This window comes from Schistocerca serialis, chromosome 8 (assembly GCF_023864345.2).
Source record: "Schistocerca serialis cubense isolate TAMUIC-IGC-003099 chromosome 8, iqSchSeri2.2, whole genome shotgun sequence".
In the NCBI taxonomy this organism is placed as follows: domain Eukaryota; kingdom Metazoa; phylum Arthropoda; class Insecta; order Orthoptera; family Acrididae; genus Schistocerca; species Schistocerca serialis.
The window spans coordinates 341,080,860-341,095,413 of NC_064645.1; the positions used below are offsets into that span (position 1 = coordinate 341,080,860).

At 40.6% G+C, this 14,554-nt stretch overlaps 1 protein-coding gene and 1 non-coding gene across 3 annotated transcripts in view; both read right to left on the minus strand.

The window, feature by feature from the left end:
- The window catches only part of LOC126416297 (beta-galactosidase-1-like protein 2), a 137,812-nt gene that overhangs the window by 68,052 nt on the left and 55,206 nt on the right, over positions 1-14,554 (minus strand). Inside the window, exon 1 of one of the 2 annotated variants that reach the window (XM_050083955.1) lies at positions 13,825-13,981. The exons of the other annotated variant lie outside the window; for it this stretch is intronic. Within the exon in view, the coding sequence (XP_049939912.1) occupies positions 13,825-13,828 (4 nt within the window). The 5' untranslated portion in view covers positions 13,829-13,981. Of the gene's footprint in view, positions 1-13,824; positions 13,982-14,554 lie in introns of those variants that run through there. 2 annotated transcript variants of the gene reach the window in all.
- Positions 4,938-5,012, minus strand: Trnas-uga (transfer RNA serine (anticodon UGA)). Its single transcript has one exon. It is a non-coding gene; the product is annotated as a tRNA-Ser (tRNA).

A 14,554-nucleotide genomic window follows, 5' to 3' on the forward strand; every position in this document is an offset into this window, starting at 1 on the left:
TCTCCCCAATGCTATTCAATCTGTATATTGAGCAAGCAGTAAAGGAAACAAAAGAAAAGTTCGGAGTAGGTATTAAAATCCATGGAGAAGAAATAAAAACTCTGAGATTTGCCGATGACATTGTAATTCTGTCAGAGACAGCAAAGGACTTGGAAGAGCAGTTGAACGGAACGGACAGTGTCTTGAAAGGAGGGTATAAGATGAACATCAACAAAAGCAAAATGAGGATAATGGAATGTAGTCGAATTAAATCGGGTGATGCTGAGGGAATAAGATTAGGAAATGAGACACTTAAAGTAGTAAAGGAGTTTTGCTATTTGGGGAGCAAAATAACTGATGATGGTCGAAGTAAAGAGGATATAAAATGTAGACTGGCAATGGCAAGGAAAGCGTTTCTGAAGAAGAGAAATTTGTTAACATCGAGTATTGATTTAAGTGTCAGAAAGTCGTTTCTGAAAGTATTTGTATGGAGTGTAGCCATGTATGGAAGTGAAATGTGGATGATAAATAGTTTGGACAAGAAGAGAATAGAAGCTATCGAAATGTGGTGCTACAGAAGAATGCTGAAGATTAGGTGGGTAGATCACATAACTAATGAGGAGGTATTGAATAGAATTGGGGAGAAGAGGAGTTTGTGGCACAACTTGACTAGAAGAAGGGATCGGTTGGTAGGACATGTTCTGAGGCATCAAGGGATCGCTGCAATAGGTACTGGGAGATGAAGAAGCTTGCACAGGATAGAGTAGCATGGAGAGCTGCATCAAACTAGAGATGGGGGATGCACTCTTGAACTAATTCATAGAGTTGAATCTTTCAAAGGAGTGAACAATCAGTGATTCAGAAAAAAAGAACGGTAGCTCCAAACGTTTCCCACGGCAGAGAGAGAGAGAGAGAGAGAGAGAGAGAGAGAGAGAGAGAGAGAGAGAGAGAGACGGAGCATATCAGCGGCGCCTCTGCTGGTCACAGCACAGTGCACGCCACACAACACAGCCAGCACCGGCCTCTGCCCTGCTTCTACCTTGGCTGCCTGCATTGTGCAGTGCCCCATTGGATTTTGTGTTTCACATATGCCGTGCCGTCTCTGTGCGTCGTCTGCCGCGCGCAGTGTCTGGCGCAGCTTGACTTCGCATCGCACTCTGTCGGCGATCGTTTCAGTCGCACGTCCTGCCCTCTGGGCAGTTGATGCGAGCAACAGGACAGAGCCACCTAGCGGATAACATAGGAACTACTTGCAACAACCTGCTCGCAAGAGAACAGACGATTTGTCTCGGAGCGGGTGAGTTCACCGCTCCCCCCCACCCACGGAACTCGCCCGCTCAACGCTCACTCCACCGTCTCGACTCTAGCCAGAGCGTTGAGCAAAGCGACTCAGGTGTCACTGCGGTCTCGGCTCACGCAGTAATACAGCTCGCGGCTCGACCTGCTCGACTCAGCGGCTCTGCATCGGAGTTCGTCTCTACTGGATATTGTTCTTCGTAGTAATACCGCTACGTATATTACATTATTATGTTATGTATACATCATTTGTTTTTATTTTATTTTTATTTGTTTAAACTGATTAGATTAGGTTCCTGACGACTCCTCTTACTATAGGATTTTTATTATGGACACTCGAATTTACGCTTTAATTACGAGCGAACCGATAAACGTATCGCAAAATGTGATACACCAATATTTTCCTTGTTTTATTCTGCGTAAGGCTATATGCAGCACTTTCGTTTTACAGTCAAATTTATAGTTTTTTTCTTATTCTGGTACGGATTTTGCGATTTTAGGCGTCTTCGGAAGGAAACGTTCACTTTAAAAATATATGGCTTGCGATGTATTTGTATGAGGTTAATGAAATTTTAACACATTGTAGCCAAATATATTGTTAATGTAAATCTGAAGTTACAACATTTTCCGATCACCCAAAAAATCACGATAGTGCAAAATAAATCAATAATCAAAAACTTTGTCATATCGTGGAAATTTCAATAAACAATACAAAATTCTTACTCATTATCTTACTCATTACTCATTATCTTACTCATTACTTCAAAATAGGATCAAATAAGATCAAAATACAGGTATAGTAGTGGAATAAACCAAGTTTAGAGGGCAATGTGCCTTCCATTTATTTTCTATTGTAAATGAGTGGTGAGTCATGAAAAAGAGCTAATTCATTTCAGGGAGTGAACAGTTCTGATCCGATCTCTGAAAAGAACAGTTTTGCCCATCTCTACATCAAACCAGTCTCAGGACTGAAGACCACAACAACAACAACAACAACAACTCATGTTCTTCTTGCATATCAAAAAGAGAAATTGTTAATGTGGTATCAGTTAACTGCAGGGGTGCCAATGGTAAGGTCCCAGACTTTGTACAATTTATTAACAGTAATATTGCCCAAATAGCACTACAGGTAGAAAGGTTCTGACAGCGGAAGTGAATAGCAGCACAATCTTAAATTTTGATTTGAATATACAGGGTGGAGAAAAATTGTGTCACAAAGTTTTAACCCTGGATAGCTGATGCCAGTAGGAAACAAAGCTACTAATGTTGTGTAGGTTGACAACGCACCATTTTCAAACTACGGAAACTTGGTGCCATACACTATAATTGGCCATGGGACTGCCCTGTTGCCATTCATCGGTTGACTGGCAGCGCTACGGTTGTTGGTTCATGTCCCTTACCCCGTAACTGCCCCAACGTGATACGCACACATGTCGAGTAGATCTTGCTGTTTGTCTCCACTTCACGTCAGAGGCATTCACACATAAGCTTCACTTTGGAGCACACACGTCACCTGCAATTTAATTGTACAGTAAGCATGGTGGCACAGTATTCGTTTGAAGAACAATGAGATATGGTTTTTGTTTATGGACTAGCCGACAGTAATGTGCACCAAGCTCAAAGGTTGTATGGGGAATGGTACCCAGCAAGACACCACCCACACCTGCAAATGTTTACAGCAATTCACTGGTGACTTGGTGAAACAAAAAATCCTGTGGCAGACTATGAGCACAGACTAGGATTTTGCTGGTGGTTTCTGCAATGTGTTGCATGAGATACTGACTTCCCCACAATTGTGTTGTTTACCGATGAGTGCACCTTCCACTGGGATGGCCTTTACAACACTCGAAATGTTCATTACTGGGTAAGGGGAAATCCTCATGTCACGTCCGTCCATGGACACCAGGAATGGTTTGCACTCAACATTTGGGCAGGCATTTTGGGTGACCATCTGACTGGGCTGGTCCGCATACCTTTTCACTCAACGAGGCAAATTACCTTCACTTTTTGCAAGAAACTCTACCTGGCTTGCTGAAAGTTGATCCCCTGGACATACGGCTATGCATGTGGTTGCAGTATGATGGGGCACCCACACATAACAGTCTTGCTGTACACAGATATTTAATGAACTCTTTGATGGCTGGGTAATTGGCAGAGGTACTCATAGAACATGGCCCCGTGATCACCAGACCTCACGCCACCGGACTTTTTCCTGCGGGGATTTTTCAAAGTTCTAGTTCACTTACCCAGGTGCCAACCACCTAGAAACAAAGAGGAATTAATGGATCACATTCAACGTGCCACCATTCACATCAGGGCAATGCCAGGAATCTTTGAAAGAGTTTGGCAAAACACGTTGAACGTTACCAAGCTTCTGTCATGTCAGTGGGTCGCCAGTTCAAGCACCTCCTTTAAGTAAACAATGTCCTAGCTACAAAAAAGGCCCTTTTCAGGGCCAACATAATTTGTAAAAGACTTTCTGTATGTGAACTAACAGTTGTTGATGGGTTTGTTCCCAGTATGTCTTATCATGAAACTAAAATGGATGTGTCGGGACCCAGGCGGATTGCGGATTCCCCCCCCCCCCCCCCCCCCACACACACACACACACACACAACTGCAAGTGATCCAGACATGAGTACAATGTACCTGCAACTGCAATCCTGCATATTAATTGTGGTGTACTAGATTACTGCGTAGCATATTTATCACCATAAAGTACAGAAAAACCGTACTGGCACCACCTGATGTAGCTATGGACATGAAGTAGCCAACGCAACATTACTCTCAACAGTCATGGCACTACTATAGTGTTTTAACTTTCGATTGGCATACCACTCTCCAGTCCTGACTCAGCGAGCCGATAGGTATTTGTTTCTGGCTGTGGCCTACATTAGCTAGCCGACACTACTGTGTGAGATAGCCATTGTTGCCTGTTGTGTTACTTCGTTACACTTCACTGTATTAAGTATGATCCCTTCCTTGTGACAAGTTCATGTAATTGCAACAGTTAGTATCTTTATTAAAGTTGTTAATGCATATGACAATTTCAGTTTTGTTTACAAAAAGCATTTAAGCAATTTTTTTTTCCATGCATGACTTCCACTTTTGCAGAAGCATGAAGTGCAGATTTGGTGCTAGTTCTGCGGTGGCCAGGAAGGGCTTGTTATCCCCACGTGGCTGCTCACCATGTGGCAGTCCATGTGGGGCTGGGCTTGCTACCTCCATTCCCCGCTACCCCCTTCCGAAAACTTTCAACCTACATTCAACATATTGTACCTAGATAGCACTTGTTACAAGAAGTGCTCTCCACAAATCCTGGATATAATCTGGCCCGTGTCCTGCATCAGTCAGTTGCAATGCGATCAATAAGTGCACGCCTGTTGGCATACTGGTTTGGGTTATGGTGATAAAAGTCAAACTCTGATAGCTTTTGTCAGAACTCGGATACTGTGAGAACTGTAGTTTGATTGGAATGCTTACTTAAAATTGCTTGTGGTGCTCAGAGAGCATTCTGTACGAATCTCCATGTTGTCAAATAAATTGTAGTCAGTCTGCACTAGTTTCTTGTGCAACTCACCTTTACAAGAGAGGTGATCACTTGGGACATATGATGAGTGCAAATAGGACTCTGAATGAAACTTCCTGGCAGATTAAAACTGTGCGCTGGACCGAGACTCGAACTCGGGACCTTTGCCTTTCACGGGCAAGTGCTCTACCAACTGAGCTACCCAAGCACAACTCACGCCCCGCCCTCACAGCTTCACTTCTGCCAGTACCTCATCTCCTACCTTCCAAACTTTACAGAAGCTCTCCTGCAAACCTTGCAGAACTAGCACTCCTGCAAGAAAGGATATTGCGGAGACATGGCTTAGCCACAGCCTGGGGGATGTTTCCAGAATGAGATTTTCACTCTGCAGTGGCATGTGCGCTGATATGAAACTTCCTGGCAGATTAAAACTGTGTGCCGGACCGAGACTCGAACTCGGGACCTTTGCCTTTCGCAGGCAAGTGCTCTACCAACTGAGCTACCCAAGCACAACCCATGCCCCGCCCTCACAGCTTCACTTCTGCCAGTACCTCATCTCCTACCTTCCAAACTTTACAGAAGCTCTCCTGCGAACCTTGCAGAACTAGCACTCCTGCAAGAAAGGATATTGCGGGGACATGGTTTAGCCACAGCCTGGGGGATGTTTCCAGAATGAGATTTTCACTCTGCAGCGGAGTGTGCGCTGCAGAGTGAAAATCTCATTCAGGACTCTGAATATTTTTGTATTTAGGTGAGAGTGTATTTTTCTCAACCACAGAGGAATTACAACTATTACTAACAAAAACTGCACAGTCAATAAAATTCTTCTGGGCTGTTAACTGCATTGTCAATATATAAAATTGTCTGACATTTCAGCCACTATTGCAAGTGGCAGAAGCTCGGACACTATCATATACTGACAATGCAGTCAACAGCCCACAAGAATTTTATTGACAGTGACAATGGTCACAGAAGCCTACACATACAATAAAGTGCACGCGGTTATCATGAGCTAACAGTGGCATTATTACAGGCAGTGCAAATCTTACAGAATGTAACCGATATGCTTTCTGTGCAATTCATGTTTCGTCTTCCTCATCATTTACAAAGTGAAGAATGAGAACTAACTGCTGATGACATCTTGCTAAATTTCCTGCACCAAAAGACAAAAGGCCATTTTCTGGTCAAGAAATCCTGAACTGTATCAGCTACTACAAAAACTTGAATCATTAACAAATTTGATGGAACTTGAGTTGCCAAGAATATTTTCTTCATTACAAGAAAATTTATCGATGAGGAAACAAGTTTTTATGGGCAGGTTAGAATTTTGGCAGTGAAAGAAACATCCCAATCAATCTGACACGGAGTAGGCTACTGACTTAAATGGATTAAGTAGAATTTGCAATTTCAAATATTTGTGCAAGCACAACTAGCCTTATTTTCTAATCAGACAAGTTATAGTGAGTCTCACCCAGGACTTGAAAGTGAGAAGCCGTGTATTGTAGGCATCAGAACTTTCTCTGGTGGAAATAATGGGAACAGTTGAAGCCTGCAAAACTGCTCATGCAGCCCAGATGTTGTTCGCAACGGAGGAAGACATGGTGGCAGTCAGCTTTCTCAGACCGGTAGTGCGGGATGTCACACCAGCTCCGTCAGATCTGTTCCACTGTCTGGATGACTCTGAATCCCAAAACAACTACATCAGCAGCAACAAGCCACAGCAGTGGCACTGCTGGTGCCTAGATGTTAACACTGCTTCCGTCACCACACACGCAGAGCATTCTGCGATTTATGGTTCTGTAACAGTACAGTCCACAGAATTCTAAGGGCCTTGCAGTGCCCTAAAACCTTTCTATGACAGATACACTCAAATATTCTCACATGGTGTAGGAAAGGCAATTGATTTCAATGTTCACATCACTATTAAGGTGACAGCTGCCCCATGCTTCTTCATAGTTTGTCCAGTGTCCCTGGGTCTAAAGGACACCCTCAAAACAGAACTGTAAACACTCACTCCTGAAAATATGTTTACGCCCATTCAATGGCCCCCTCCACTGCTAATAACACGCAAACTCACACCACCTTGAGACTTTATGGTATCTCTAAAGTAACAATTCACAAGCAGAAGTGGAAACTTATCCCACACTAACTTGGATAGACTCTTTGCAAAATTAGGCCATGGCACTTTACTTATTGAAATTTACCTCACAGAGGCACATTTTCAAATTCCTTTGTGAGCAGCATCACAAATTTACCTAGTACCCAATGTGTCATATTGCCTCTACCATTATAATCAGTTACTTTCAAATCTTTTCAGTCCCTGCAATATTTCAGCATTTTATGGATCAATTACTACAAGGCTGCATATCTTGGTCATAGGTGGAACTTCAGAGGACCATCTCTGCAACTGTGAAGTCTTGTTTCAGAGGCTGGCAGCAAAAGAACTACTATGCAATCTGAACTAGCGTTTTTTCATGAAATGGAGCATGTCACATCTGGGGTTCATTCTCTCGACCAATGGACTCAGATAGACGATAGTTAATTTTTTGTCTACCAGTCCTTAAGGAAATGACGTCAAACACTGAACTAATGTTCTCCATGGTTTACCAGTAGCTTACAGGGCCACCCTGACAGAAGGCCGCAGTCCAGCATAGCTGCCCTTACAGCAGCCCCTCAGACATGTTCAGCTGCCGCCAGCACATGTTGTCATTGAGGCCTCTAGCTTCCTGGTGGGTGTCCCCAGTGACAAGCTGAGAGTTCTAACACAACCTAAACTGGATCTGCATATGTCTAGCACCTGCATGGGTCCATGACATGTATCAAGGCCTTTGTCCATGAACTTTTGTGGCACCACCGAAATAAACTTCATCTCCATCATCCTGGTCCCATCAAGACAAGTCCTGCCTTGGCCTTCCACAGTCACACCCATGGACATCGATATGCCACCACCCCTAGTCACAGTCCTTCCAGGTGATGCACCACCTATTTTTCTCCCACAGCAGTCACTGCTGAGTTTGGGGGGAGGGGGACACAAAGAGGATGTAGCAGTGGCATCTGATGTAATTATGGGAAATAAGTAGCTCGCGCAACATTACTGCTTCTGGCCACCAGATGGTGCTTGTCATGAGAACTGCCCTCTACGAATCCTGCACGAAAGCCAGCCCACGGCCTGTCTGAGACAATTGTAAAGCAGTCAGTGAATTGTGTATCAAATGCCATATTAGTTTGGTTTACAGCATTTACATGTTGAACCGCAATTGTTGTTGTTGTAACTTTGATACTGTCTGAACTGGGTTTTGATTGGAGTGCTTGCTTGAAATAGCTTGCATTGCTCCAGGACTATCTTGTAAGTTTTCTCTTTGTCAAATAAATCAAAGTCCTTGCTAGTTTCTGGTGCAACATGCCTTTACAATAAGGAAAATTTGTTGATTGTGTCCCGTGTCTCTGTTTTCTTTCATAGTTTTTAGATGCTATGAACCAAAGCTTCAGTTTCCATCCAGAATTCACTTCTCTGATGAAGTTAAATTAACCTTATTCTGTGAACTGACAAAATAACTATTGTTTTGGCTGTGTAAATGAGCAGGTCAACATTAACAAGTGGGCATTTATTATTGACGGATCTCTGAGTGGACTACACATTGCACTTTCTACTTAACAAGTGGCATGCATCTTGTTTTTCTGCACGATGCACTCCTGATATTATTCCAAACTACAATCAAACATTCCTTGAGAAATGAATTTTCAGGATGACAATGCAGCACCACAATTGACAAGTGTCAGATATTTTTCAGATAATGCATAGTGCCACAACATACTACACAGATACCATGAGTGTAAGGAGACTGATGTCTGTGACATCCGAAAACATTTTGCAGATCATCTTGCCATTTTAACAACTACACCACCATTGTAATCCAGTTTGGAATCATGACAATTAAGCCCTTGGAACACATAAAATCAAGAATGCTATTGAACCAGACTTTACTTCTGCTGTAGTGGCAAACAATAGATTTCCAGGTAGAGGTTCTCATTCCAAACTCCACTTTTGCATTTCTGCAACAAACCATATAATTTATAACAGCAATCCGGACTTTCCCTGTACACAACATGTCTTGTTAATAACACAGAATTACATGAATTCCCCTTAAAACTGCTTGCACTTCAACATGTAAGTGTTTGTGCGAGCACTATATTGATGCTAGACCTGTGGTATTTTTAAAATCAATAACAGTTCAGTCAACATTACGTGTTTGCTCTGTAATTGACTATACTCATCACTCATACTGATTTACATTTTCTTGTAGAAAATCAATACTTCTTGGTGTTATAATTCTGAAGGACATGTGGGCAAAAACATATAATTGGGTCCTCCTACTAACCATTAAAGAAAGGCTCAGCTTGCTAATATGTATGTTTCCTCTTCACTGGAGAAGACTTTAATTATCCAACAATTATTTGAGATATATACAGTTTCATAAGTGGTGGGCTTGACAACACATCTTTAAAAACTATATTAAATGCCTTTGCTGAAAACTCAAGAACAGAACAGATTACTGGGAAGCACACACATGATGGAAATGTATCACATTTAATGACAACAAACAGACTTGGCATCTCTGACATGCCCACACCGAAACTGTTACTAGTGACCAAGAAACAGTAATAGCAACAATGATCACAAAAGTATAGTGGACAAGAAACAAGCAGAAAGCTATACATGTTCATCAAACTAGATAAGAATGCAGTAGTGTCACAAGCCTATCTGAAGGAATAACTCAAAAACTTAGCTCCAGGCCAGCAAATGCAGAGTTTAAAAGAATAACTGACAAAGAACTGGACAGATATAAACCTATTAAAACAATTCATGATTATAACAAAACATAAGGGCTATAGACAGTGAGTTGAAAAATGAAATGCATCTGGCTATCAAAAAAGCAGTGATTTAAGTCCTTAACAACTACTGTAGAAGACTCTTATTGTAAGACATCTCACAGAATGTAGAAAGAAATTCTGGTTGTATGTGAAAGCGATCAGTGGCATCAAAGTTGGTGTCCAGCCACTCATGGATGATAGAGGAACTGAAATTGGAGGTAGCAAAGCAAAAGCAAAAATGCTGAACTCCATTTCCTGTTGTACCTTTACACAGAAGATCCAGGAGTTCTGTCTGAGATTAACTCTTGCACCTCCGCAGAGATGAGCGATATAGATATTAATGTCAATGATGTTTTGAAATAGCTGAAATCAACAAAAGTGAACAAGGCTGCAGAGTCCTTTGGAATTCCTATAATATTCTACACAGAATTTGCAACTGACACTTTCATAACCTTCATATGCCAAACAACTCTTTAACACAAAACTGTGTCCAGTGGTTGAAGAAGACACAGGTTACACCAACTAGAGGGGTAATACACATGAGCTACAATATTGCTGTTCATTATCCTTGACATCTGCCTGTTATAGACTATAGAATATATTCTGAGCTCAACCATAATGAGTCATCATGAACAGAAGGACCCCATGTACTCCAAAAGCATCTGTCATGCTAAATCCAACTCAAATATTACATGTACGACACACTAAATGCCTTGGATCAGTACAATCATATAGGTGGAGTATTTCTTCATTTCCAAAAAGCATTCAACTCAATATCATATCAACACTTATTAATGAAAGTACAGTCCTACGGGATATCACACAACATTTGTGACTGGATGGTGGAATTCCTGGTAGGGAGAACACAGCATGCTATCTAGGATCAGACAAGGAGGTTTTCTATAATCACGTACTGTCCAACAAAATCTACACAAATATCATGTCAGATTTTGAGCTAACTGCAAAGCAGTGCAAAGACTGGCAACTTTCTTTGATTGTGCATTTTACAGAATGTAAAAATGTATCCTATGATAACAATACCAGTGAGCCACAACTGGAATAGTAGACCTTGCACTGGATAGATATGTACCCAATAGTCCATAATGGGAGAGGTTCACCATAGTATAAACTCACAGTATATATAAAAAAAGGAGAAGAAAGAAACAGAGAGAGGGGGGAGGGGGGGGGGGGACATAGTATCATATGAATGTAATATTACTGAATCACAGTTGGAATCTGTAAACTCATACAAATACTTGGGTGTAACACTTAGTAGGAACATGAAATTAAACGATCACATAGGTTCATTCAAGGGCAAAGCAGGTAGTAGATTTTGGTTTATTAGTAATATACTACAGAAATGCACACAGTCTACAAAGGAGATTGCTTACAAATCACTAATGCAACCCATCCTGCAATACTGTTCAAGTGTTTGGCACCAATACCAAATAGGTCTGGCAGGGGATACTGAATGTATGCAGAGAAGGGCAGCACAAATGCTCACAGGTTTATTTCTCCAGTGGGAGAGTGTCACGGAGATGAAAATAGACAAAAACTATCCTGAGAAAGTCTGCTAATTAAGTTTCATGAACCATCTATAAATAATGATCCTAGGAATATACTACAACCCCCTTACATAGGGATTGTAAGGGTAAAATTGGGTCAATTACAGCAACATAGAGGCATTTAAACAATCATTTTTTATGAATGGAACGGAAAAAACCCTAATAACTGGTACCCTCTACCATGCACTTCACAGTGATTCGCAGCATATTGCTACAGATGTAGAAGTAGAATCTGTCAACTTATACAAACACCTGGACATAACAAATTGTGAAGATTTGATGTGGAATGATCACATAAGCTCAATTCTACGTAATGCAAGTGGCAGACTTCAGTTTTTATCTGTTTTAAAACCAATGATTGCAGAATTTTTCTCCTAGGACATTATATCAATTTTGTAATGTCAGGATAATTGGTTGAATACTGGGAAAAATGCCATCTCTCTCTCTCTCTCTATGTTCTCAAAATTCTGATGTTAACTGACTCTCTAGTCACTTCTTGGTACAACAACATAATTATAATTCTAAATGTTCTGCTATTGGATAGAAGCAATGATCTAAGAAGTACATCCTTCGAGTTTTACTAAAAGGCATAATGAAATAATTTTTATCCTGTGGGGACAACCTATAAATGGTTCCTTACAGGTAGCACATATATTAAATAATCATTTCTTATATATAGTAGAAAGTACGGGGACAATCAGTTCAAGGGAAATATAGTAATGTGTTGGAAAACCATCTCTCATAAAATCCAATCATATCCATGTATAACCAACTCCTTTTTCTGAAATTAAGAAAATTATATATTCTCTCAAAAATAAAAGCTCATATGCTTTTGTTGGCATTTCCAAGAGAGTAGTAAAAGCTTGTTCCCATATAGTACACCTTGTCTTATCCGAAATATGTCCCGTAACACATCACAAAATCAAGATGCCCATTTTTTGAGAAAGACTGAAATATGCTGTTGCCAGGACACCAGTATCGTAATTAATCCAAGCACACATACAAAAAGAGTAGAAATTGTAAATCAGTGTTCTTAGAAGTACCATCAGCTGGTTTTCTGTGGATGACCTCAACCTCAATTCTAAAAAGACACAGCTTATTCAGTTGTGCTCATCTATGGTTACTACACCAATTATATATGTAACACATGGTGAAGAAATAATAAATATGATGGAAACTTCAAAACTCTCAGGTGTCCATATTGATGAGAATTTAAACTGAAAAAAGCACATTTTGGAACTCCTAGAAAAACCTAGTTCAGTTACATTTGCACTCATCATTCAAACCATGGGCAGAGACAAATCAGTGAGTTAACACAGTTTGAGCATTTTCATTCAATAATCTCATATGGAATAATGTTCTGAGGTAACTCTTCTTTAAGAAAGAAAACCATCACTGGTAAAAATGTGCTGTAAGAATAATATGTGATGCTTGCCCATGATCATTTTGTACATATTCTGTCTACTGCTTCGCTATAACATAATTATCTCCTCATAAAGTTCGTTGTAAATAATCCACTACAGGTTGAAACTTACAATGATGCACTGTACATAATTATAATACCAAAAGGAAAAATGGCATCATTACTCCAAATTATGATTGTCTTTAGCACAAAAAAGGTGTACAGTGCTGCAACTAAAATTTTTGATAATCTATCCAGTGATAAATGTCTGACGGATAGCAAAGTAAAATCTCAACTGCTATTCTGAAGAACTTCTATTATTGTAGTAACAGATGGTGGGTAGGAATTACTAACATCTGTATTAAATAAAAAAAAAAAAACTGATACATGTTTACCATGTACCCATATTTACAGTTTAAGTTTCGATATGAATGCAAAATGACTCGTTCCACATCATTAAGATTTATTGTGCGAATGATCCATGGACCAATTTAACTAACTACATGTATCACACTGTTTGCGGTGAAGTCCTTAAAAGAAATTGTCCTTATTGAATGGACATGGAATTTTGTGCCTTGTACGATAACTGGTAGCACAGCAAGGAATTCGTGTATATAGTTCATTCTCATACGGAATGAATCATGAATCAAGACCTCAAAAACGAGCACACAGGTACGTAAGCGTTCATACTTCCCCCGCTTCATACGAAATTGGAAGAGAAAGATACTCTATCAAGTGGTACTGTGCTACGTACCCTGTGCCATGCACTTCGTTGCCGTGTGAGGGGTATGTGTATGGATCTAGGATAATGTTGATCGAAATTTTAATAGTGGAGTACGGCACAATAGTGGCAATACAAAGGAAGTATCGGGCGCGCTGTTATTTGGGGGACAGCGGGTGACTTACACAAAATAAGAGTAATCGAATGCATGTGCTTTAGATTAAAAAAGAAAGGTGCGGTCTAACTTTAATGAACTTGTTTCTATTATGGCCATGGATTTTAATTTAATTCATAGGGTGGTTTACAGTAGTGCCATACGTGAACTAACAAGTGTTCCGTACTGATAAGATTTGACATAGTTCGGCAGATAACAGTTTAATTCGGGTGCAAACGCTGTTAATGTAGCCGAAAAAATCGCGCTTCAGCCAAGTAATTGGTTACATATTGCAGTCAGACAAACCCATGGAACCGAATCTGTTGAGCTTCGTGTACGAACACAACGCCCTGTGCCACTTAGTTTTTTTTTAGTTTTAACGTCTTTCACTCCACTTGTAAAGCAGAATACTGTGACACACAGGGAAGTGTTCAGACTGGCGGTGAATAAGACACAGTACCACGTGACACGCAGTGCCTTCGACAGTTTAGCCGAGATAGCTCCCACCGGAATCGGGCACTTTTGCGGCGAGTTCCTTCTGTTTTTTTATTGGCAGTTCTTCAGTTTAATGTTGAAAAATAATCATACAACGTGGCAATATAAATTAATTACAAATAAACACGTAAAATTTATAGAATTTTATTTCAAGTTACAAACAGCAATGGCCGAGTCAATCGTACTGATAGGAACACAGCTGCAAACTACCAATATCTCATTCCACCTTCGCCTCAAAACCACAACAGTAACAACATTTCTGGCGCAGTGGAACTGAAGCCAGCTGTGGATGCATCTGCACCACGCCTACGTGTCGACTACATTTCCAAGACTATGCGTATGCAAGTATGCATCCGACCTATCGAGAACTAATTCGATATATCGATAGTACTAGTACCGTATCCAGTATCGTGTCTATTTTCTTATGACTGTAAAACGCACAAGTGACTTTACTCGAGTATATATTAAGGAATAATATCATTTAATTTGATCTGTTTATCTCTGTATCTTTATTGAGCTCAAAACATGTGCACAACGGTGC